The sequence below is a fragment of the Phalacrocorax carbo genome, chromosome 4 (assembly GCF_963921805.1).
Source record: "Phalacrocorax carbo chromosome 4, bPhaCar2.1, whole genome shotgun sequence".
Classification (NCBI taxonomy): domain Eukaryota; kingdom Metazoa; phylum Chordata; class Aves; order Suliformes; family Phalacrocoracidae; genus Phalacrocorax; species Phalacrocorax carbo.
In genome coordinates this window covers 56,487,420-56,513,131 of record NC_087516.1, presented here as the reverse complement: position 1 = coordinate 56,513,131, position 25,712 = coordinate 56,487,420, and the positions used below count along the sequence as shown (strand labels likewise).

General features: G+C 38.2%; 2 protein-coding genes across 3 annotated transcripts in view; both read left to right on the top strand.

The window, feature by feature from the left end:
- Positions 1 to 21: 21 nt before the first annotated feature.
- LOC104047981 (radial spoke head protein 6 homolog A) lies at positions 22 to 7,179 on the top strand. Of its 2 annotated transcripts, none has more exons than XM_064450844.1 (6): positions 22 to 840; positions 1,347 to 1,575; positions 3,208 to 3,963; positions 5,107 to 5,248; positions 6,092 to 6,209; positions 6,696 to 7,179. In XM_064450844.1, exons 1-6 carry the CDS (start codon positions 113 to 115, stop codon positions 6,937 to 6,939), a joined length of 2,217 nt encoding a protein of 738 aa, XP_064306914.1. In that variant the 5' UTR covers positions 22 to 112; the 3' UTR covers positions 6,940 to 7,179. The 2 variants fall into 2 exon arrangements, with proteins under 2 accessions (XP_064306914.1, XP_009506668.2); XM_009508373.2 differs by having other exon boundaries at positions 1,347 to 1,578.
- Positions 7,180 to 7,539: 360 nt separating this feature from the next.
- CENPE (centromere protein E) overlaps positions 7,540 to 25,712 on the top strand; it is a 38,011-nt gene continuing 19,838 nt past the window's right edge. The window contains exons 1-23 of the mRNA XM_064450041.1: positions 7,540 to 7,703; positions 8,008 to 8,099; positions 8,962 to 9,051; positions 9,130 to 9,248; positions 10,188 to 10,307; positions 11,330 to 11,411; positions 11,603 to 11,670; positions 11,749 to 11,820; positions 13,481 to 13,532; positions 14,343 to 14,430; positions 14,627 to 14,753; positions 15,429 to 15,548; positions 16,854 to 17,012; positions 17,386 to 17,530; positions 18,826 to 18,920; positions 19,219 to 19,275; positions 19,356 to 19,523; positions 21,703 to 21,777; positions 22,028 to 22,150; positions 22,449 to 22,583; positions 23,178 to 23,355; positions 23,825 to 23,979; positions 24,963 to 25,277. Of these exons, the coding sequence (XP_064306111.1) occupies positions 7,648 to 7,703; positions 8,008 to 8,099; positions 8,962 to 9,051; positions 9,130 to 9,248; positions 10,188 to 10,307; positions 11,330 to 11,411; positions 11,603 to 11,670; positions 11,749 to 11,820; positions 13,481 to 13,532; positions 14,343 to 14,430; positions 14,627 to 14,753; positions 15,429 to 15,548; positions 16,854 to 17,012; positions 17,386 to 17,530; positions 18,826 to 18,920; positions 19,219 to 19,275; positions 19,356 to 19,523; positions 21,703 to 21,777; positions 22,028 to 22,150; positions 22,449 to 22,583; positions 23,178 to 23,355; positions 23,825 to 23,979; positions 24,963 to 25,277 (2,691 nt within the window). The 5' untranslated portion in view covers positions 7,540 to 7,647. The remainder of the gene's footprint in view (positions 7,704 to 8,007; positions 8,100 to 8,961; positions 9,052 to 9,129; positions 9,249 to 10,187; positions 10,308 to 11,329; positions 11,412 to 11,602; positions 11,671 to 11,748; positions 11,821 to 13,480; positions 13,533 to 14,342; positions 14,431 to 14,626; positions 14,754 to 15,428; positions 15,549 to 16,853; positions 17,013 to 17,385; positions 17,531 to 18,825; positions 18,921 to 19,218; positions 19,276 to 19,355; positions 19,524 to 21,702; positions 21,778 to 22,027; positions 22,151 to 22,448; positions 22,584 to 23,177; positions 23,356 to 23,824; positions 23,980 to 24,962; positions 25,278 to 25,712) is intronic.

Below are 25,712 nucleotides of genomic sequence, written 5' to 3'. Positions count from 1 at the left end.
GCCCCGCGGGCGGCAGCCGTTGCCGCGCGACGAGCGGAGCCCAGGGCGGCTGAGGAGGGGCTGGGGGGCGGCTGCGCGTCCCCGGTCCGGCCGGCACCCCTCGGGCCAGGCCATGGCCGAGCCTCACCGGGACCCCCCGCCCCGGGCTGTTCCGCGGGAAGAGCAGGAGTGGGGCCGCAGGGACCGGCCCGGGCCCGAGCAGGACTCCGGGCAGCCGCCCTTGGCGGACTCTGGGCCTGGACGAGAGCCTTATCAGCCTCGGCAGTCGGAACCGGGACCAGCTTCCTATGTAAGGCAAGGGGCTGATGAGTCGCAAGGGCTGGGAAAGCACATTTATCAGCCACCTGCTCCCGGCCGAGACCCCCACCAAGCACAAGACCAGAGAGGAAGTGCCGGCCAGACCCACGCACCAGGACACGAACTCTATCAGTCGCAGTCACCGAGTCCACACCTCTACCGTCCACCCGGAGCAGAACAAGCCTCTTACAAGCTACAGATACCAGAATTAAACAGCAGCCAGCGATATTTGCTGGGACAAGGCTCTCACCACGCACAGGAGTCAAGGCAAAGCATGTATCAGTCCTACGCGCTAGGATTAGACCCGTACCAAACACAAGAACCGAAAAGTGCCTATCGGACATATGCAGTAGGACAAGATCCCTATCAAGCCTATGACGGTGGGCATGGCCCCTATCAGCCACATGAACCAGGTTATGGTCTCTATCAGCCAGGATACAGCCCATATGATGATCAGATACTCGATCCCAAATCCCGAACACTGGCAATTCAGAACGCAAAAGCCTTTTTACTGAAGAGCAGCACAGCATCTGGCATGAACTTGTAAGTCTGAAAAAGGGACACAACTGAAAGGGGTAGGGAGTATGAGTGGACAGAAAAGTAGTGTTGGTAAACGGGCAAAGGGTTATGTTAAGAAAGGGAGGGATACCAGGCAGGTACATACAGAATGGGAGAGTATATTATAAATGCAATAGTTCATCGCCACGTGATACTTGTGTGTGTCCAAAATCTTTCAGAATCAAAATTCCTAAGTGAATTTATAGAGGTCAAAGGGAAATTGATTTGATTAAGGGCAACTGTAAATTCAGTTTCAGCCCCTGAGGCAGGTGCGTTACATACTAAAAATGGAAGATGGGACTACTCCTAAGTATATTATTATCAGGCTAGTTTCAAGTCTAATTTCCCGTAACGCACCATGATCCCCTTTCACCTAACTATTCCAGCAATTTCTCCAAACTCCAGGTGATGAGCTTCTACTTTTTATATCAAAAACATAGTATTCTAAGACTTTTGAATAGAGGCCAATAATATTTACATTTATATTACAGATATGATCATCTTGCTAATATGCTAACAAAGATCCTGGATGAACAGCCCACAAATGCAGTAGACATAATTGAGAATATCAGCAAGGATGTGAAGTGGGCTCAGTTTCAGAAAAAAATGGACACTCTTCGAGATGAACATGAGATTCTTCCAACATTTGAAGCTGCAGAAAAGCGTAAAGCTTTGTTCCTCAAGGCAAATGGAGAAGGAGATGAAGAACTAGAAGAAGAGGTAGTGAGTTATTACCAGAGAAAAAATATTATGTATACCAGGGGATGGATGGGAGGATGGCAGGAATGGGAAGGAAGAAGGAAGGAATTTGTGGTCTTCCTTGTAGTATTGTCTCTCATGCTAGTATAAATAATTGCAGCCCCTGTACCATGTACCCTTTTCATAGTAGAGCTGGTCCCATGTCTAGTTGTGAAGAAGAAAACCCACCTGGTTACTTAGTTGGGATTTTTTCCTGTAGTAAATTTAGTATCCTGAGCCTTTAAAGTCATAGATGTTCTAGAGATGATGAACAGAAAATAAAGTTTACAGTATCTCCCATATGCCAGTTCAACACGGAATATTACATCCAAAATTTTTTCTTGATCGAAAAGTGACATTTCTTTACCTAAAGTGACCATAATCCTGGTCACCAGTTTGAGAATATTGTGCACAGCTGCTTCTTTAAAGTAGAGAATGGAGAATTTTGTGATCTTCCAGGTCCACCTTTGGTTCCAGTCTGTCCTTCTCCAACTCAAAAAAAAAAATTATAATTAAGAACTACTAGAATTGAAAACCCATTTCTTAAAACAGGATTTTTCAGTATTCAGTTGCTTACATGCAGAAACATTTGTATCCAACGAAAAATTAAGACAATTCTTATAATTACCAAGGGAAACTAATCAACAAGATGTTGATTTTCATGTGAAGTTATCTGTATATATTCAAATGAGTTGCCATTGCAGAATACAAATACGAACAACAGAAGAGACACTCTTTCATCTTTTCCATAGACTATTCTACAGTAGGAGTATACAGTGGTAAAAATGGAAAAAAGTAAGGTATTTCTGAAATGAATTTTGAATTTTTCATACTCCTGTCTGTCTTCCTTTGATATAAGAAAGCTGGAAGGGCCAAAGAAGTTCCATATGAAACTAGCACTGCTTCTTCCAAATTCCCTACCCTGCCATGTACAACTTCTAATATGTCTGTGTATGGTACACCCCTACCCCCATGAAATAAGAGAGGGGTGATAAAGCAAATGGAAATATTTAATGAAATCTTCATTATTGGCCTATTTCTGCTTCCACTGAAGCCAGCTGGAGTCTTATTATGGACTTCAGTAAGAGCAGGGGCCAGAATTTTTAAAAATGCAGGAACCTTTATGCCAACGTGTTCAAAAGAGCAGCATTCACTCCAGAGAAATATTGCTGGTCTGCTGTCTAAACATATAAAATATGTATTATATTTTCCCCAAATGCATCTGCCACAAACACAAGGAAACACAGTTGACAGGATTTGCAGGCATCAAGGCCTCCTACATAGCTGACATGCCCTAGCAGTGAAGTCCTTTTTAGATCCTGTGTAAGAATTCTGACTTTCCTTGTTTTTCAGTCATTAAAAGTGAGTTTGAATTTTGAAATCCCATATTCTAAATGCATCAGTTCATCTGTGTTCTCTTCTTTCCCTTAAAATGGCATTTTTAATTTTTCTAAATGATAGTGGCAGATGTAGTGAATGAATGACTGCAAAGGACTTTGAGACAATGAGTGGCACTGTAGGAAAATGAAGTATAACATTCAGTGGATAACGTTTAATTTTTCAAATAGATAATTATACCATTCTTCAGCTCTAACTCTGGATCCTCTTTCCTAGGGAGAGACCCCTCTACCTAATGTGATGGAAACAGCTTTTTATTTTGAACAGGCTGGAATTGGCTTGAGCAAAGATGAATCCTATCACATATTCCTTGCACTTAAAAAACTAATTAGCGTTCAGCCAGTCCGGACCTGTCGCTTCTGGGGCAAAATTTTGGGCCTGGAGATGAACTACATTATAGCTGAAGTACAGTACCATGAGGGGGAAGAGGAGGAGGAAACAGAAGATGAAGAAGGTATTGAGGAAGGAGGGAAAGGGATGGGTGAGGTTGAAGATGAATATGAGAAGAATGAAAAAGAAGATGAACCACCAAAGTCTACCTATAAGCCCCCACCTGTCATCCCAAAAGAGGAAAATGGGACTGGAGCTAATAAATATGTCTACTTTGTCTGTAATGAGCCAGGAAAACCCTGGGTGAAGTTGCCTCCAGTGACACCAGCCCAGATTGTCTGTGCCAGGAAAATCAAGAAGTTCTTCACCGGTAGGCTGGATGCACCTGTTGTGAGCTTTCCTCCTTTCCCTGGAAATGAGGCCAATTACCTGCGTGCACAGATAGCTCGGATCTCAGCGGGAACCCACATCTCTCCCATTGGATTTTACCAGTTTGCAGAGGAAGAAGGAGATGAAGAGGAGGAGGGAGGAGGAGGAAGAGACACATATGAAGAAAACCCCGATTTTCAACCCCCTTCAGTGGCTGAAATGGTGGATTCTCTCTCCATGTGGGTACACCATGGACAGAGTATTCTAAAGCAGGTATGTTCTGGCATAGCTCACATGGACCTCAGATACCATTCACACTGTGGCACTAATAGGGTTTCAGAATGTAAATGAAACTCCTCACCTGCACATTTGAACTATTCACCAGAAATAGTATTCAACTGAAACATTTTTCTACAGAAAATATATTTGATGTAGTTTATAATATCTAAATATGTTGCATATATTTACATATGGCATATATTTTTATATATTTTATAGAGATATGTTTAGGAACCTTCTAGGTTTAGTACTTTTTTCAATGGTGTGTGCTTGAGATCGAAACCTATCTTTAGATAACAGTAGGGAGTTGGGCCTTGAAAGATAACAATAATTTCTGGTAGTCTTCTATATTAGGTTTTCGTTTGTGAAGTCCTTACTTGACCAAAATATTTTAAATTCTCTTTTCTTGGGTAGAAGGCTAAAATGCAGACAGCTTATGATTGTATGCTAAATGGAACTTACTTGATGTTTTCTTCTTATTTTTCATTTTTTACTTTCTGCTGTGAAACATTCACATGAAAAACCTTGAAAGCTGTGGTATCAGGCTAGTGCTGGAAAGAGGTATTGCTAATTTGATGATGATTGCTGGATGACTTGCTGGCCAGTCACCAGTTCAAGAATGCTAGTGTAAAACAACAGCAAATAGTAGGAAATAAGGTTTAAAAATATTACCAGCAAAGCAAAAGTTATAAGAATAAAATCTATATGCATTAGAATCTTATGAACATTTGTTACATTCCTCTGACTAGTAGGTAAATAACAAGGCAGACTTTAAAAGAAAGGGGCAAAGTCTGTAAGTTAAACCTCTTAGTTTGCAGTAACTGGTAATCTAGCAAGGATATAAAACAAACTGGCAAGGAACTGAAGGCCACAAAACAACAAAAAGCCGATGACAGTGGTATAAGGATATTCTGAAATATTAAGCAGGGATGAGGGAGGAATGAGGGATATAGGGAACACTCTGCCAAGAGAATACAGTGTTCTGCCAACAATATACCAATTACTGAATATATTTTTTTCTTTTCTTCCCCCCCTCCCTTAACTGTGTGTGCATGTGCCTGCGCCAATTATTTTAACTGGATTGCATTCTTTCAGTGATTGTTACATGTATTTATTATTTTTCCATATCAATTATAGGGTCGCTGTGTTTGGTTTAATCCTTTTCAAAAATCAGAGGAAGAAGAAGAAGAAGAGGAAGAGGAGGAGAAAGCAGAGGAGCCAGATGAACTACAGCAAGAAATAGGACCTCCTCTTCTTACTCCACTCTCTGAAGATGAAGGTATTCTTCATGGAATATTAATCTTTTGATAGACAGCCACTAGTAATGTTGGCATTTAGGTAGTAAATACTTGAATTTATAGGTCTCTGATGCTTCATGGAGCAATATAGGTTGCCCCTGTAGGGTAAGCTCATTCTTTTACAGAATTGATCAAAGGCAAAACGGTTAACAGTATTGACAATAAAACTGAAATAATTGGGTTTACTAGTTAACAATCTTGTTGAGAACAAAGGGAAAAAATACTTCAGACTTGTCAGGCTACTGCAAGTTCAAGACAGCTCACTACATGAAATATATTCAGCTATTTTTCCATCACATTTTAGACAAAAAAAACTGTGCGTGCATGTGTAAATAAATAGATATACGTACACCCATGCATAGATATACGGATTTAGATCGTGTAGCATATTACTGCAGCAAATCATGGGAATATGGGAACCTGCATATTAGATTACATCAATAGTAAATTATTTTCCTACTCTCCATTCATTGATCAAGGTAATATGTAACTATATGGTTTATCCATAAGTAATAAACAGTCCTTGACAAAACAAAAAGCAGTGAGTACTATTGAATTTCAGGAGCATGATCTTTTCTGTACATTGCTCTGTTAGCAATCCTGTGCTACCTACCCATACATCCAAACCACCTGTTTTAATACAGCACCTACATTTATTGTTTCTGACTTCTGGATCTTCTAACATGCAACTTATTATAACTATTGCTTGAATTCTGGGAAAGTCTTGTAGCTCAGCCTTAAATACTTTTTTAATATTTTAAAACCTCTTAAATAGAGGCTCTTAAGTCAATTTATTAATGGACTGTGTGTTTCACTGCCTCTAGGAATTCAAAACATCCCTGCTTGGACAGCTCAGTCTTCTACAAACCTGATCCCACAATATGCTGTTGCAGTCCTCCAGTCTAACCGATGGCCCGGAGCGTATGCCTTTGCAGCTGGCAAGTGAGTAGCTAGTTGACATGGTTACAACAACCAACTGTATAGGCTAAACACAGATACCCATCTAATGAAGTCAAAGTTGCTTTATTATTAATTCGTTGGCTGAATTCTAACTATTCCAGAGACTGATGGAGAAGGACACTTAAATGCCCATAGCAACAGTAAATATGTATTTAATACTGAAAATGAATAATCATTGGAAAGGCTAGTATAAAGTTAATGGATATAAATGTCCCATTAGTATTTGGGCACAGTCCTTGACTTATAACCTATGTTCTTGAGTCTGTAGTACTTTTTACATAAATTACTGCATTTTGTAGTTCTAACGTTCATTCATTTCCTCCACACATGGTACTGTCTTTTAAATACTTCTCTTATAATATATCTGTGCCACAGTGGCATTTTACACAGCAGAGTAAGGATGCCTGACATCATCTCCACCATTGTTGTTGGGGGGAGAATACGTGATCTTTCAGTTTTCTTTCTCAGGAAATTTGATAACATCTACATTGGCTGGGGTCACAAATACAGCCCAGAGAACCATGCTCCCGCACTGCCTCCACCAGTGCAAGCAGAATACCCTAGCGGGCCAGAAATCACGGAGACAAGAGACCCCACTCTGGAAGAGGAACTGGCTTTCAGGGCTGCGAAGGAAGAAGCCTTAGCTGCAGCTGAGGAAGAGGAAGATGAGGAAGATGATGTTGAGGACGATGAAGAGGAGGAAGATGATTAAGATGTGGGGGGAAACATTTCTATTTTGAAAGTTTAAACATTAATAATATTTTCATAAATTAGTTGACCTTAAAAGAAATGTAATTGGAGGATGCCTTCCTTTTTGATTTCTGTAGGTTTTTCTTTGCATCCATCTTCCCCTCCTTCCCCTCCTCCCAGGCCCCCCGCGCTAGCCTGAAGACTGCATTGCTTTCACTGCAAGACAACGCAATAAAGTAGCCTTTTCGTAGAAGAGTAGGCAAACGTGGTCCGTTTGTTTCCAATAATAATACTGCTTTGAACTAACTTAACCGCCATCTGCCAAACGTTTGTCTTGTTTTTCTAACCCGCACTTCAACACCTATACAAATTTTACTTAAACCAAAATTTAAAAACAAACATAGTTAGAGAACAACGTCACTTCTGTGTGTGAAAAGATGCCATTTAAAGTCAGTAGATAGCTTATGCAGTCACCGACCGGCCGGCACCACCGCAGGGCCTTCGGCGGGAGGGTGGCGCTCGCCCACCCGGCCCTCACCGCACCGCCCCCTGCCCCCCCCGTCAGCCTTTGGCCAGTGGTACGCTCCGCCGCGGCGTCCGCCCCGCGCGGGCCAATAGGAAGCGGCCTGGGGAGAAGTTCAAACCCCGGTGGCGGTTGGGTGGCTTCGTTGCTGGGCCGGTGGTGGCGGGCGAGGAGGGAGTGAGCTGTGCGCGCCCAGCGGCCGCGGGGATGGCGGAGGAGGGCGCCGTGACGGTCTGCGTGCGCCTGCGGCCCCTCATCGCCAGGTGAGGCGCGGGCCGGGCACGGGGCGGGGAGGCTGCGGTCCTGCCCTGCCCGCGGCCTCGGCCTCTCCCCCCGGTGTCGCCGTGCCCATCCCTCGCCTTCCGCTGGGCCCCCGGGAGTTCCCTCCGAGTAGGGGGAGGCTGGGGCGTAAGGGCGGCGTCCCTGCCTGCTGAGGAAGGAGTGGGGCGGGGCGGAGAGGGCTGGCGGGCCCTTGGGGAAGAGGGGCGCTCGCGGTGGGGGGGCAGGCCCGCGTTGCAGCAGCAGGGTCCTAACCTAATAAAGCTAACAGGATATCTCTTCTTTTAGAGAAAATGCTTTGGAGGATAAAGTGTCATTCCACTGGAAAAGTGAAAATAATACTATTTCCGAAATTAATGGGACAAAAGTCTTCAGTTACGGTAAGAATATGAAAGCGATTGTTTTCTTTTGATGCTTATATGGACCTTCATTACTCCACTGCTTGAATGCATGCTAACATCAAGGGCCTTAGCCTTCTGCGATGTCCCTGAACTTTTTTTCCAGCTTCATAAAGTTGAAGGACTGCCATTGAGGCACACACAATTTCGGTTTTAGGAATGTGCTTTTGAAGTCATCTTCCTGTTGGACCCTGCTTTCTCTGTTCTGGTTCGTGCTGTAGAGTGGTTTTGGAACACTGAGCTGGATTCTTTTCATGTGAATTCCAGTTACAAGTGGACTAGACTAGGGCTAGTCCAGAGCATTTAGGGAGAAGGGGCGGGGGGGGGGAACCAAAACTGAAAAGTGCCTGGTGTGGATGTTAGATCCTCATAACTAACTGCCTCACTCTGAGTCTCTTCCTACTGATCCATTTTATTTGATAACATGAATGTAGCCACTACAAAGATTTTTCTCAAACTATGGTTTTAATAAAACCATGTTCCCAAGCTAGTAGTTTAACAAGTAGCCTGCCTTGTCAGGCTTATGCTCATCATAGATAAACTAGTCATAACGGGTTTTAGGATTAAATGGGATGGCTATTTAACTGTGTCCATCATTCTTAGGTTTTTTTTATTTGGCTTCTCTGTTGTCTGTTGTATCTTTCTTGGTTCTAGGTTTAATATTTCTTTTTAAAACAGAAGACAGCCTGCGTTAGCAGTGTCACAATTAAATTTTATGTTTGAATTATCCTACAAACAATCTGATGTGCATTTATTGGATGTGAAGTCAGTGATACTGAGTAAGGTGACAGCATGGGTTTGACTTGCAATACAGTGGATTTACATCCTTTAATTTTTTTTTAAGATCGTGTCTTCCACTCAAGTGACAACACGCAGCAGTTATATGAAGGAGTAGCTGTTCCAATTATACAGTCAGCTGTGCAAGGTTATAATGGTAAGTTTTAAAACTGTGTTTAAATCCTGTTTGTAATGTAGATCACAAGTAATTAGTAAAATTTAACCATCTTCCTAGGCACAATTTTTGCTTATGGACAGACTGCTTCAGGGAAGACATACACAATGATGGGAAATGAAGATTCTGTGGGCATTATCCCTAAGGCAATTCAACATGTTTTCAAAATTATCTGTGAGGTGAGCAATTCCATTAAATTGAAGTGGCTGAAAGGACTAGTAATATTTGTGATTGTACAGAAATATTAATTTTCATATGAAGGAGCTTGTGAAGTAAATGAATTTATATTGGACAATATGTTACAGTTGCTTTGCTAGCCTTGCAAAGATGTCACTTATTAAAAAAAATGGACTCTATTAGTTGGAATCCAGTCAGAACAAAACTGGGGGGGTGTTGTTAAACTTGCAAATATCCTAAACCTTGATTACAAGTATAAACAGATGCTTACTCATTAATGTGGTAGATAAGGTAATGTGAAGCTTTGTGTTTAAAAAAACCCGTATTAAAGACTTTTCTTAGTGGGAAGAGTATGACACAACTTACTTATTTCAGGCTTTCAAAAGAATCATAGGCTAATTGCTTAACGCTAATAGGAAGTAAGGAGAAGGTGTAGGTTAAAACAGTGATTTCCAAAACATCATCTGCAGAGCACTTGACTCTGCCTTGAGGATATCAGGTACTTATTGTCAGTTATATGAAATGGTCACTGCTCCTTTGGGGAGGGTGAGGGTGTATTAGGGGGTCTGAAAAAGTAACTAAAGCCAAGACAACTTTCCATGGTGCTGTCATCCTTGAGTCCATTGTGCAGCCTCTCCTCATCCCAGTATTCTCTACCAGGCAGGCAGGAGAAGCAGCAGCAGCAGTGGGGTGGCTGTTGTCACGCTTTTGTAGGAAAGTTATCTTATTTTTGTAACCTACGAAAAGTGAAATACCATTAATGCAGCTGCGAAGAGGTGGGATAGAAGAAAAATGATTATTAGTAGATGCTAATGGGGAAAGAAATATGTGGAATGATATCCAAACATATACCTTTTTGTTCAGAGTACTTGTGTTAAAAGGTGTCTATTGATTAGTCTGGTGGTTTGTTTGGATTTTTTTTTTCTTCCTTTGAACATTAGATTCCAGATAGAGAATTCTTGCTAAGGGTTTCTTACATGGAAATCTACAATGAAACCATTACAGACTTGCTTTGTGACATCAGGAAAAAGAAGCCTCTGGGAATTCGTGAGGATGTTAATGTAAGTGGATGTTGTGTAGGCTAAGTATTGTACTTGCCTGGAGTGAAAGAAGTTTAATTTAAAAAAAAAAAAAACCAAAGCAAAAACCAAACCAGCCTTCAGAGGCATCTAGTTCCAAACTTTTCTGTGTCAAATTGTATGATTGTTATCTTCAGAATTACCAGAAGGACACTTGATGTAGTAGAATAACAACGGTGAAGTTGGCCTTGCTGTTGCTGGTTTATCTTTATAAATGTTTGTAATTGTAGGCTTAATCCCTGAAGTTTTCCAGAATAGTATGTGTTATTTAACTTTGGCAGTGAATACTTGCAAGTTGTCTAGCTAATAAGACTTCTACAAGCATCATATTAAGCCTCTAGCTCAATGTGTTAAGTCTTCAGCAGATATGCAGAGTTACTTTAATACTGTCTTCATATCATCTATAACATAGATACTTTTATTCTACTGGTAATCATAGAATAACCATCAGACTAGAACTATTCAGTAAGATGATCAGCAGGGAAAAATAAATCTATATAATGCCATCATCAGTTTCTTTAGGTTTTGTAGCAAATAATAAAAATCAGTGTTTTGGTTTGGGGTGGTTTTTGTTGTTGTTTTGGGGGTGAGGTGGGTTGGTTGGTCTGTTTTCTTTCAATGCCCTAAATGATCAGTGCTTTTGGAACTTGGGAGGAAGGGAAACTTACCAGTTGTACGATTATGGCCTTTTAACGTTTACTGAGAAATACACTTCCGGATTCCCTCAGAAAATGTCCAGAAGGATATTTCCCTTACCAGATTTATTTTTAGGAACTTTCTAGATCTTTGTTTGTTTGATGCCCATGTCTTTAGGCTGCAGTTATGATAAAGGTCTAAACTTTCCCTGTTCCCTGTGTTCAGAGTGAAGACATTCAACTGATGGTACTTCCTTTTAAGAAGGAAGCAAATTAATAAATACCATAATAATTGCTAGTAATGTTAACTTAATGTATTGAACTGAGTTTTAGAGGTCAGTGAAATTAATTTCTGGTTTTGTTCTTAAGAGGAATACATATGTAGAAGATCTGATTGAAGAGGTGGTGGTTGCCCCAGAACAAGTTATGGAATGGATCAGAAAAGGAGAAAGTGAGTTGTTTAGCCAATGCCATCTTAGAAAAGCATTGATGAATCGGATACAGCTAGAATCATGGGGTACCTCTTTGAGATTATATTCAGAAATCAGTATTTTTCATATAGTTTTAAAATGGTACTTTTTGTCTGTTATTTCCAGTTTATCATAATATAAGCAGAAGTATTCTAATATTGCTTTTTGACAGAAAATCGCCATTATGGAGAAACAAAAATGAATGAACACAGCAGCCGTTCTCACACTATCTTCAGAATGGTAAAAAATGTTTCGCTATTAGGAGGGGTTTTACTGTTTTCTAAGTGACAAACACTTTATTGCACCCTCTTCTTCTAGATCATTGAAAGCAGAGAACGAAGTGACCCTGCAAATGCAAACTGTGATGGAGCAGTGATGGTATCCCACTTGGTAAGCTGTATTCCAAGAAGTTATTAAATAGGCATTTAAGTAGAAAATTTACTGTTACCACTTGTTTAAGAGAAGATATAATGACATTACGAGCATGCTTTGCTGTTAACTTCTGCCAGACACTTCTCAAGCAGAAATAATGTTCTGGATCATCTATACAGAGGGAGACTCCTGGGATGTTATCTAGCGGATATCTTCCCACCAAAGGGATTCTGACATGGGAATAGTTCCTAGACAATTCATGCTGTATTGGGGAGTGTTATGGCCTTCCCATGAGCTCAAGGGACTATTGTCGAGTGCTCTGGCATTTTGTTAAACACAGCTTCCCCTGCTGACAAGTTCCTGACCCCTACACGCAGCTCCTGACCACTGACAAACCCACTGAATTGACTTCTAAAGTGGGTAACCTTGAGACTTCTTTTATCCTCACATTTAGTAGTTGTTAAAAGAACATGTGGCCTACAGTTGCAATTGCCAGAGGATTAATTTTTTCAAAAGTAACCCTAGTTAGCATCTCTTCAGATTACTAGTGTATGAAATATTCTAAGCTGGGGGCAAAAAGCTGCTGATCTCCAGGGGAGTGTTTTGGTTTCTGAAGCCTTCTTTATGCTGCCTTTTCTTGATTCTCAGAAAAGAATCCATATCAACTGGAGGAATGAAATCAATATGAAAGCATCTGAGCTTGTTAAAATCCACATCCACACTCTCATTCAGAATTGGGAATAGCATTAAGTCAGTCATGTTCTGGAAAGAGATTTGTGTTCTGGCTTCATATGAAAAAGCTCTGGGATATGAATGTAAACACTGCTTGTGCAGTATCTGAGCAAACTACTGCCTGCTTTATTTTCTCACTGTAGCTTATGGGATCTACTCTTCTTACACCACCTTCCACCCTGTCTCTCTGTTCCAACTGACTTCATAGTAACCTCTAGTATAGGTAGCATGTGTACCAGTGTATATGTATGTACCTATGTATATAGTATAACTAGGTTTTACTGTAATGGGGGAGATAGGGGATTTTTTGGCCTGTTTGGTCTGTTGCGGCTTGGAGTTAGTCCAGGATTTTACCCTTCTGGAATGGAAACTCATTAAAGTGAGGGCTACTTGCTCAGGCAAATCATTATGGGATGCTGTGAAGTTCTAGCTGACTTGGAACCATACTGAGGGAGGCTTTTCCTCTGGTACTTAATTTCTTCCTTTCCTTATCCCCACAATGACAGGCAAGGAGAGACATACAGCTGAATCAGGGCAGGGTGCTAGATAATCTCATCTAGGCTCTCTTCCCCATGAAAGATTTGACCAGATGATCTATGATTCTATGAAGCTTCCTACAGCTTGAATCTGTAGTTAACACTTCCTTACTGAGAAACTATATTTATCTTCTTGTTACTGAGTGTAGGGGAATTGCACTGCAAGACTGAAACACTGTTCAGGGTGGTATTAGGAGTTTGTACAAGCTTATTCTATGTCCTTATGTACCTTGAAATTATTGGTTGGTATGTGTGTAGTAGGTATGGATTACTTCCAATAATGACAGAGCTGTTGCTTTTTTCTAAGTGTAACTTTAGCTTATGAAATTCCTAGCAGAAATTTAGAATTAAGAGGATCTAAAACTAAATGGCCTCAGAACTAACCTGTGAAATATTTAATGAATTTGCAGAACTTGGTAGATCTGGCAGGCAGTGAAAGAGCGAGTCAAACAGGTTCTGAAGGTGAGTGTTAAATGAGGCTCTCCTGATGACCACTTCTGTTAATTAACCCTTGTGAGAGACTGTGATTGAAGGGAAATTATTTATGTGCTATTGTGCTACTTATTGTTTATAAATCTCTCTTCCCATTGGTGGGGCAGGATCTACTCAGGAAAATACTGAAAATGCTGTAAAGTGCAAACAGGTAGTAATACGGCTTTTCTAGAACGGCTGGTCCAGCAACAGTCATGCACTGAACTAATACAATGGAGATAAATCAGTAAAGATTCACCTGTAGTAAAGAAATCATTAGAAACTTGTAGGGACTTTACATGTAAAGGTGAAGAGTGACTAGATGGCTCACTCTTTAGATAAGAGGAAGCTTGATCATTAGCAATGACAGCATGAAGCTGCACACAAAAAAGCCTTTATAATTTAAAAAAAAGTGATCCGAGAGAAACACAAGTTAATATTCTCTTCTTCAAGGAATAACTTACCCCGAAGTTGTATCTAGGGCTGGTTTGGTTTACTTACACATGTAAATATGGGCATATGCACAATTTAGACAGGAAACCAAGTTAAAGTTCTTATAGCCCCTGCTACTTACTATGTAAAGATTATTCATGTTTAGGATAGCTTTTGATACATTTCAGCTATTACAAAGGACTTGATACTGGCTGCTGATGGGTCATAATGCATTGTGGCACTTGAGATTTAACTCTTGGATAATCCCTCTGAGTATAACTTAGCACAAAAGCTTGACAGATTGAAAATGTATCTTAATGTTGTTTTAAATTTAAAAAAAATAACTAAAAATTACTGTGTGATACCCAGGTGTCCGACTGAAAGAAGGCTGCAATATAAACAGGAGCTTGTTCATTCTGGGTCAAGTTATCAAAAAACTTTGTGATGACCCTTCTGGGTAAGCACTTGTGCTTGTATATCAGTTTTAAGAGAAGTCACTAATAAACTAAGAAATTAAACTCTATATATAATCCTATTTTATGTAGGTAACTATTTCAAATAACATTACCTTTAAAAAGATTTACTGTGGTTTTTCTATACAAAAATATTAAATTTTTGTTGTTGTTGTTTTTTCCCTTTCCCTCTTTCATCAGCTTCATAAATTACAGAGACAGCAAGCTGACTCGAATTCTGCAGAACTCCCTTGGAGGAAATGCTAAGACTGTTATTATTTGTACAATTACTCCCGTTTCTTATGATGAAACACTCAGTACTCTTCAGGTAAAACTTTTCATCTGTTTTCAAGCATTATTCTGACTCAAGGCTTCATTGTAGACGAGTTGGAGGAGTGGAAAATGCAATCCACTGGATCTGTAGGCACTTGAATCTTCTAAGGGTCCTTTGTGGACTTGGAACTTGAAATACTTGTTTTGTACACAGCATCTTTTCCCAGTTGTCATCTTGTACTAGGTTGTCTAACTAGAGTTTTCTGGTATTTAGAACAAAGCTCCTTCTCTCACCTTGCTGGCAGTAGATAACCTCTATTTTCTCATTTGCCTTTTCCAAAGACAGTTAGAACAACAAGTTTTTGCTAACACAAGATGTTAGATAGGAAGGGCGGATAACAACTATTTGTGAACTGTATTCTTTAGGTAGGACTGTCTTCCTTTTTTGGTGGTCTCCTGGCTTTTTTGATTAAATAGAAAAATAACTTGGTAAAGTTTAGCTTAAATGTTAGGCTTACTTTTTAGGTATTGATATCGAGCAAAGAAAAGTTAACTTTTCAAAGCTTAGAATGCATGAAAAATAAGCAAATGTAAATATTTGTGTCCTTTATTATATGTTGCTCTTTATCTAATAATCTGTCCCTTTAATTCTGTTGGGAAATGAGAGATGGAATAAATCTTTTGATGTATTTGTTCTCAAACTATTGCCCATGAGAAAATATTCTTCCAGTTTGCTAATACAGCCAAAAGAATGAAGAATACTCCGAAAGTCAATGAGGTACTTGATGATGATGCCCTCCTGAAGAGATACCGCAAAGAAATTCTGGATTTGAAAAAGCAGCTGGAGGAAGTATGTAATAACTTATTAAAATTAGCCTACCCTTAGTACTGATAGCCATTTGCAAATGTTCTGTTTTAAACCAAAACCAGTTAAATTTGGAAGGGTAGGTAAACTGTTTAAAGTGATATCTGTTGTTTCTGTCAATAAGATAGAAATCGAAAAGGTGATGTGAAGTTTAGAACAACTGATGATAGTCAGCATATCTGTGTGAAAGCTAACACTGGATGAGATTGACTAACTGAACTGTTTTCTTCCTGCAGGTTAATTCATTTAAGAAGTAGAAATTTGTCATGCCTTATAGCATGCTCTTATATTGCCACAGATCAAAAGGAATAAGTAACTGACATTCAATAACTTCTTATGAATTAAGCTGGAATCTCTAATCGCAATTTTTTTTTTTTTTCCCCTTCCCCATGTTTAACATCAACTTCAGTTGCAAGAAGCTGCAACTGTCTAAGATCACTGGCAAAAGTTATGTCATGTATGGGCAGAAGATACATTTAGAAAATGAACAATAGTAACTTCCCATCAAACAGTGTAGTCTCTCGTGTTCATCTTTCTCCAAAAGTCTATGGAGTTGAGGAGCAATCTTGCAAGTCTTGTTAGAGCTTAGATCGTAAAAGATAAAACATAGTATGTTCAAAATTGTGATTTTCCTATTCTGGTGGATTAGATGATCAAAAGATGTGTATATTTTTTTTGCAAATAAAAAATAGTCATAGGAAAAGTTTAAGGCAAAATAATGGACCTCTTATTTTTAAAGATAATTTGCAGTATAAACTTGCACCTAGAAATGTGTTTACTAACTTCTGATGTAGTAGGTCATGAAGACAGTACTTATTTAAAAACAGAAGAGTTTGGAAAATGCCGTGTGAACTTTGAATTACTCTATGATAAAGTTGCCCCGAAAACTAGCTACTGTAATGTAATTGCTTTACAATAGCATAATTTTTCAGTACTTCAAATTTGAAGAGACCATGTGCACTAGAGTAGCTTTCTGTAATGCTCTCCTCGAAGAGCTTCTGGCACCATGGGAAGGTCATCTTAAACTATGTTACACTGAAAAGAATGCTTCTTTTTTTTCCTAGAAAAATCTGAGGCTGTATTGGGGAATTTTGACCCCTTTAAATATGAAGTCTACAGGTAAATTGTAGACTGAATTGTTAGTCTTATCTTTAGACAATTGTAGACAGCTCTTCCAGACTTAAAAGAATATATGTGTAGTTGTTTTTAAAAATTAGTAATTGTCTATCTTCTACAGGAGTAGTTTGTGCTCTTAAAATGTCAGTCTGATTAATATTCTTTTTATGGAAGGTGTCTTCGAAGACTCAAATTCATGCAATGGAAAAAGACCAGCTGGCCCAGCTGTTGGAAGAAAAAAATTCTCTTCAAAAAGTACAGGAAGATAGGATACGAAACTTGACTGAGATGCTGGTGACTTCTGCCTCCTTTGCCTCAAAACAGAATTCTAAAGTAAGCATCTTATTTGTTCTAGATCATGTTTGTTAACTCTGAAATACTTTGCACATGGTGATATTAAATATGTAGGGTTATATTGACAATGAAGAATTAGTTTGATTAGGCAGTTTTCACATAATCTTTCTTATTTTTAACAGGGTAACTCTTAAAATAATTTCTCAGGGAGTGTCAACTCAGTGTTGCGTTGCAGTGAAAGTAACTGCAGAGACTTTTGCTTTAACTGTTATGCTGTAGTTCAATTTTGAAGAAACTGAAAACCTTGTTTAATTAGCTGCTGCTACTGTTATAGGAACTAGCCTAATGCAACATCTACTCTCTCCTTAGTGCTTTGGTTGTGTCACTTTTTTATGTAAATACTTTTTTAAAGGCCAAGAGAAGAAGAAGAGTTACTTGGGCTCCTGGTAAAATAAACCAGGCGAATGTGAGCTATTTTGAAGACTTTGAAAAACCAAGGCTGGCTGAAACAAAAAAAATGAAAATGTCTTTGTCTGTACTACCAGACTTGGAGGATTGTAAGTATATTCAGGAAAAAATAAGGAAACTCTGCAAAGCAGCTTTGAAATGATAAATAATCCCTTCTTAATAAATCTAAGTTAAAAAGCAAATTAATTTCTTAATAATACAAAAGCTGCATTTAGTTGACTCTATGCTAAAATTATGTTGCTTGAACCCAGTGTTGAAAGTTACCTGTAGCCCATAAGAAAATTACATTTCTCTGCCAGCAAAGAATGCTGCCTGGAAGGGAAGTGGTTTTAGCACAATGGTGCTTCTTGTGCTGGAAATAAGGTTCATCTTTTTTAAAAAGTGGGAGCATGAATCTTACTATCGCAGGTGAAATGATATGTAGCAAGTTTATGTTGGATGGCTTTGCAAGCATTACTTAATTTTCCAAAGGGAATGAGTTGACTCTTTGATAGCACAAATTTAAAAAAAGACAAAACAAGCAAAAAAAACCCCAACAATACCAAATATCCCTGTACACGCTTTCTGAGGAAATCACATTTTTGGGTTCCCTGTCTCCTCTTCTGGATATTGAGCTTTTGTTAAAACCAAAGGTAAGAGCTGTGAGATAACAGGCAGGGTCTATAAATACTTCTGCCATGCGGTTTACCCCAACCCTCCGTTTTTTGTAAAAGTAGCCAAAGTTATTTAACAGAGACTATTTGTGCAAACTGTGCTCTTCCCCTCAAAAAGGAGTTGGGGGTAAAGGGGGTATGAGTGAATTTCCAAAATCTTCAAAAAGAACAGAGACGTTATTACTCAAAGATCAGGTTGAGATATAGAGAAACTCAAGGACTTCTTGGAAGAGCAAGGGACAAAGAAAGTTGAACTGAAGACAAGAGAATAACTGAACAGTATTGTAACAAGGCTGTAAGATAATACAGTTCAGCAACCTATCCTTCTGACAAGCTTTTTTGCTTGTGTGTGGATTGCTGGGGGTTTTTCTCTATTGGGTTGTGTGTGTGCACGCTTTTTTCTTTAAGTCTTTGGAGGATACTGTTGAGTGGTTCTTTCCTTAACACTTAAGACTTTTCCCAGTATGTAATTAAGTATATACTCTGGATTTGGTTTAGTATTCACTAACTTGTTATAAGGTGCTCAGCGTAAGTGTAGGGACTTGAACTTCGGTGTTGTTCCCTTTCATGAGAGAAATTAATGATGTTCGGAAGTCCTACTCAGTGTGCTACATCTTTGCCATTGAATGATTGTTTCCAGTGTGATAAGATAATTTGATTAAAAAATAATTCTTGATGTCCAGTTTAAAATCTACTGCTACTCTGTTTTCTTAATAAATCTTTCTTGTCAGCTGTGTTAGAGAATTCTGAACATGACAACCAATGTCTGATGCTTCCTGATCAAATTTCAGAAGTGGAATGGACTGCTGGACCTAACATGAATTGGGTAACATCACAGTTTATTTTGGTTGCCAAATACAGTGCATATACATTACATGCTTCTTAGTAAGGTCACTCTTACCCTTCTGTAGAACACCAATATTCTTTTATATGTCCAAGAAACCTACTTTCTAGCCAGTTATAACTACTCTTCAGACATCTCTTTGAAATTGTGGGATGGTTCTATGGAGAATGATCCAGTAAGCTTTGGTGTTTAAATAGGACTAGCTGTGAGAAGACAAGCAACAAGAATATAATATAAACATGCTTGTAGATCAGTTAACAGAGAGCGAATCTTTTTCTAGACTCAAAGAGACTTTGAAGAATCTGTGCAACTCTGTGAAGCATTAGCACTAGAAAAGGTAAGTCTGTTCTGTATTTTCTAGAAGTAATACTGACATTCCAGCAACAACTTCTAAAGCTTCTTGTGCTGTTTCTTCAGGATATTGCTGTAAATGAGGTCAATGTCCTGCAAGCTAATTTTAATAACCTAGTATTGGAAAATGAGCAGTTGAAACTAGAAATAAATGAAATAAAGGAGAAACTGAAGGAAAAAATAGAAATGGATGAATTTGAAGCACTGGAAAAACAAACACAAAAAGATCATGAGGTAAGATGCACTGAAATAAACACTGAGAGATAAGAATTCTCTATGCTTAAATTTTTTTTTCTAGAGTTTACTCAGTGTACATACACTTGGATGTTGATTCACAAACAGATAGTGTTATAAGCTGTGTTCTGCAACAGAATGAATGAACCCAGGATTTAAACTGGATTTACTCAGAGTGTAAAATTCAGACTTAATTTTTTTGAGAGTTTGCATACTGAAGTCTGTGTGTATCTATGTTTCTGTATATTATTTTTATATATGCGTGATCCGAGTTTCACTCTAGATTTTTGCAAGAGGCAGTTTCTTTGCTGTGTAAATACAATTTAGAACTGTTTTGAAGTTAAATTATGGTTGCTAAACCATATTTCACATTTCTTGTACAAAACATCTTGGTTTAAAATCCAAGATAGCTTTGATTTTTGGTAATCCATTGAACTATGTGAGCATTAACTATTAACATATTATTTAACTTAGTAATAAAATATTTAAAAATAATAGTGTGAATAGTAATATCTGTGGAAAATTGAAACATTGCATTTTGTGCCAGGAAATCAGAAAAAGTAAACCTACCTACTAGGTAACTTATGATATAGGAAATGCTGATTTTCAGTTCTCTTCACCTCCTTATGATGTTAGTAGAGATGTGCCTTGTTAGAATCAGAGCATAAAACATCTGGACAATCACCTAAAATATGTGTTACTAGGACTAGACTGAAATAAATCGCAGCGCAAAAAACCAATCAACCAAAAAAACCCCACAAACAAAAATAAAGCCAAACAAACGAAACCCCAAAACCAACAACTTGAGGTCTTGAGACATATATGTATTATTCCATTTATTTTCTGATACCTTTTCTGCGGATTACTTGTCCATGCTACTCTGTTTTAATATCCTCTGACTCTGAAACTAATGTTGAAGCTGAAGTTGCATTGTGGTTTCAGGTTACAATTTAATAAGATCACCTCTCTATAGGGAACCATTGTGTTCCCTACAAAGATTTATGGATCTTAAACAAAATGGATCCATGATAGATTACAATTTTAGCTTGTTTTTAATATTCTTTAGAAGACTCTTTGTAGGCTAGACTAATTGTGGTGTCTTCCTTATCAGCCAACACTTAATAAATCCTCAGTTACAGTTTTCCCTGCAGTGCTTTTGTGTATCTAGTAATAGATGTAATGTTCTTAAGTAGCTTCTATTGCAAGAATTGCTTTTTGAATGATTCATGTTTTCAGATATGCATCTGAAGACAGTCCATAAAATGTAAGCATTTGTTGATACCCATGTAGCAGTTTAGTTACAGTAATACTGAAAGGTCACGTACTTCACTTAAATACATTAGTTGAAATTCATCAATTTAAATCACCATAGACTTATACAGGTAAACTCTATTATTCCAATAATAACATTAAATTACTTCTGACGGTAATATTGTACCGTAATTGCTACAGCCATCCTCTGGCTTTAAGATTACAGATTGGGTTTTCTTCTTGCACTATACTCCTAACTATATAGAAATACTCACAGGAGAGTCCTTGTTTTAAAGGTTTTCACTGATCTTAAAATTACTGGATTTTCCCTTACCTATGCTTGTGACTATACAGAAGTACTTGTAGATGAGTGCTTATTGTAAAGCTTTTCTAACAAAGATGAAAAGTGTTCTTCAATTTTAGAAGTGCTTTTCTATCTAGTCGTCTGCTTGTGCTTCTTTTCAGAGGATGCCATTGAATGTGTTCATGGCTTGCTTTACCTCAATTTTGGCACCTTCTCTTTCTTGTTAATGAATAGATTAAATCATAAATATCTGCACGGTGTCATAAAAAGCTGCTTAACATGACTAGAATTTGAAGTGTCATACCTGTACAATTTCTGCATTAATTGCTTTGATCACGTTGCTCTTGCTTCTCAAGCTGTTGCAGGTTAAGTCGTACTTGAACACGTTTTAATTGCTGGGAAGCTAAAACAGAGCTTTGTCTCATCTATCCATTTGAAAGAATATGTAGCAACTTGCTTTGTAGCTGTTTAAATAGATATGCCTCTGTGTGTGTATGGTTTGCCCACTAATCAAAAAGAAAACACAAGATAGACCTTGCTTATTTTCATGGTGTTGGCAACTAAAACTACTGGTGTGGGTGCTTTCTAACATCCTCTGCAATTTTGCTTCAATTTGCTCCACAGATACAACTAATGCATGAAATTACCAACTTAAAGAATCTAGTTTCAAATGCTGAAGTGTACAATGAGGAACTTGAGGTGAGCCTGTCCATGAGTTTACCTGTATGAAATGTGCTTGGTTTGTTTATTTTGAAATACTGTATGTGCTGAGGACAACCTTAGAGGTCAGTGGGCTTTGGTTGGCCTTACCTAATGTAAGGACGATATGCCTAAAAACCATGAATGCTTACTATGTAGAAAGAAGGATTTTGTTAAATTCTTACCTGAGAACCTAAACTAGTTTTCAGGCACTTGAATCTTCCTTCTTCCTCTTTTCTCCAACTTCTAGGCAGAAATAAACTCCAAATTGGAACAGCTGAAGGAGAAAGAGAACAAAATAAAAATATTACAGAATCGTGTGGAAGAATTACAGAAAGCAGCAACAGAGAAAAAGGACACATCTTTTTTGGGGGTAAATTTGAGTTTCCTGCTGGGTTGAGAGATGATTTTGGTTTTGTTGGAGGCAGGTTAAATTTAGGTAAAACCTTGGTATAATTAAAATCTGCTCCCCAATAGATGTTAGGGATTTTTTTTACAAAGCTTAAAATGCTAATTACAACATTATCATACAGCAGTACTCTGAAGTGAAGCTTAGAGTAAACTTAGCAAGTTTTCTGAGCCTATATTTACATTTTAACCACATGATAAGGAACACATTTGCTTTATTTTGGCTGTATTTTTTTATTTCTTTGTTTATCTGTCTTTATCAGGGAGATTCTGATAAGCTAATGGAGGAAATTCAGCAGCTGAATAAATCCCTCTTAGATAGTGAAACCATAGCCTTGGATGCCAAAAAAGAATCTGCTTTTCTGAGAAGTGAAAATTTGGAGCTGAAGGAAAAGATGGCAAGTACTTGTTAAACTGCATTTCTAGCTGTACAAAATGCTGTTAAGGGCCTATCTGCTCCCAGACTAGTGAAGTGATGTGGTAGAGTATTTGGAGAAGGCTAATTACTCATGCTCCAAGTAATGTTTTTTGTTATGGAATTCATGGAAAATGGGTCTTCTGGAGAAAGATAAAAAGAAAATAGAGGCTTCTTCCATGGGAGTGGGTGGTTTAGTTTTAAGTTTACCTGTAGAGAGAGTGAGCAAATGAACAGTCTTTAGGGAGTTACTAGGACACCAGACTCCAAACCTAATTTTACCAGAGACAAAACAGAATGAGACATGAACTCAGAAGTAGGATGGAGCTTACTTTGAGCTTTGAATTAGTAAAGACAAAATAGTAGAAGCAGTTATGCCCTGACTTCTAAGGTAAGGTATGTTTTGTTGTAGGACTCTGACAGGAAGGTGGCTGTTAAATTGTGGGTTTTCCTGCCATATTTATCAAGGCCAAAGTTTTTCAGAGTCACAACAGGAAATGTGGCAGATGCAATATTTAAATGTTAAGCAAGTAGACTGTTATTTTGTGTGTGAATTGCATCTTTTGTTTTCCTGAAGAATGAACTTTTAAGTAATTACAAGCAAATGGAAAAGGATGTTCAGTTCTATCAAAGCCAAATAGAAGCTGGAAGAGCCAGTTACAAAAAAATGCAAGCTGACTTGCAGAAAGAGTTGCAGTCTGTATTTCAAGAAAACACGAGGCTAACCTCACTGATGGAGGGTAAAGTTCCAAAAGGTACTGTTTCAGGTGGTGCTTTTTTCCCTTCCCCTTCTCAGTTTTCCTCATAATGGTGGGGGGGATAGGGAAGACTTTGGCTCTTGTTTTCTCAAATACTTGGAGCTTCTGTCAATATAATATGTTAGTGTCTGGTACTGCTGGCACATAGTAACTGCTTTAGCGCTTTCTTGAACTATTTGGAAAACTGCAACTTAGGGAATGTTTTGTGTTTTGCGCAAAGGCAGTCAAGTTAAAGAAGGCTGTCGGGGAGAATCTAAAATAAACTGGATGTCAACCTAAAAAGCGATGACTGAATTCAGACCAGTAGTTTTGTCATCTTAATTGTTGGCCATTGTAACATATACTTTTCTAGAAGCACTGATATGACATCCAGGTGCATTATAAATCATCTGCTTCTTTTAAAACATGCTTTGCTTCTCTTACACCCTCTTAACTTGTTATGAGATTAAACTTGTTGATTCTCTAGATCTGCTTTCGCTTGCGGAGCTGGAAAAAAAGGCAGCTGACTTAAAAGGAGAACTAGAAAAAGTGTTGAAAGAGAATGCACTTCTACAAAAACAAATAAATGAGCTATCAGAATTTCAGTCTTTACCACATACTGTTGAGATACAGCAGAAAGAGGTAAACAGAAAAAAATTTTCTTCCTTGGTTCTATATTGTACTTGACTGGTAACGTATTAATGGAGGCCTATTGGATAGGGAGTTTTAAACTCAAAAGTTGTGTTGAATCAAATAACCTGAGATTTTTACAACTAACTTAAATACCTGAGGAGCAATAATTTAATTAATATTTATACCTAAGAATAAATTTAAGATCACATGTTTAGTCAAAGGCTACTATAATTAGGAATTTCTAGTCCAACATTTGCCTGCCTATCTGCCATGGTCACCATTGATAACTCTGTATGTATAATCTTTTGTCTAATTGGAAAAAGAGAAAATGTCAAGACCTCTTGGCAGAAATGCTGCTTGAAGTGAGAGATTTTTAACTTGCAAATTCTGGAAAACTTATAAGGCAACCTCTGTTTCCTGGCAAATCAGGGCTTAGTAGACTAAGTTTGTTATGTGCCTTAAAGAGTGTGTTTGCAAATACTTTTTAGGATTCTTTATCCTTAAATACCTCCTATTAAGTATGTGCAGTGACAATTATCCAGGGCAAGTCATCTCACAAACTCATGAATGCTTTGCAAAAAGTTCCAACCCTTCCAGTGGTCTACTTCCACTAATAAACAAAACTTAATTAGATGTTAATGATTTCATAAACTCTGTATCATGAGGAAAGTATTGATACTTCTAAATACTCAGGTGTTATAGCTAGGAGTATCAGTCCAGTCCTAGCTCAAATATAGGAGACATGAAATATTTAAAGAACATCGAGAGTTAGAGGAGAGGTTTCAAGGTTTTGGAAGGGGCTTGCCTGTCTTGCTTCTCTTTGAAGGATAGTTTGCTAGGCAGCTCCCTCCTGTCAAAGCAAAACCCAATGTACTGTGGTGTGTTTGCCTGCACTTTATTTCCTATATCTGCATATGAACATGCTTTTTATTATGCAGCTATGACAAATACTGGTTTAGAAAACGCTATTAATGTTGCTTTTCTCTTGGCAGATTCTTGAGAAATGTGAAGAGCTACGCTTATTAAAATTGGAAAGAGAAAAGTTGCTTTCTGAAGTAGCTGATAATGAAATTAGACTTAAACATATGACTGAAGAAATTGGAAAATCGAAAGATAATCTAGAAGATGCACAACTTAAATACAGAAAGTCTGATCAGGAATATGTAGCACTTAAACAGCTCCATGAGGATCTAGAGCAGAAGTATGTAGCTGCATCGGAAAACAATGAACAAATGAAGCTCCGAATAGATATTCTAGCTAAAGAAGCGCAAGAGTTTAAAACAGCTTTGGATGAAGTTAAATTAGAGGTCAGTGTCAACTTGCTCCTTTTTACAGATAGGACATGAGGAATTAACTCATGGTATGAAAAAAAAAAAAAACCAAAACTTTTGGAGAAGTAGTCTTAAAGGTATAAATAGCACTATCATGGAAATCACTCTAGCAAGAATGGATATTATTTATTCTGTGCCAGGTGTATGAAGTCTCAGAATTATGCAGCTCAATGGTCTCTTTCTTCATAGGCAAAGAAATCTACATGTTGCTCCAGGTTATGTTGTCCTCCTGTACTTGACCTTTTAATTATTCTTTTCCCATACTTAAGTTATATCTTCATTACAGAAAATTTTCTTAAAATATCCTGCTATGACCTACTCTCTCTAAAGCCATAGAAACAAAGTTTCCTCATCAGGAACTGTAGCCTGTTTAGATCAAATGATCTTTCAAACCAAAGAGAATCACCACAT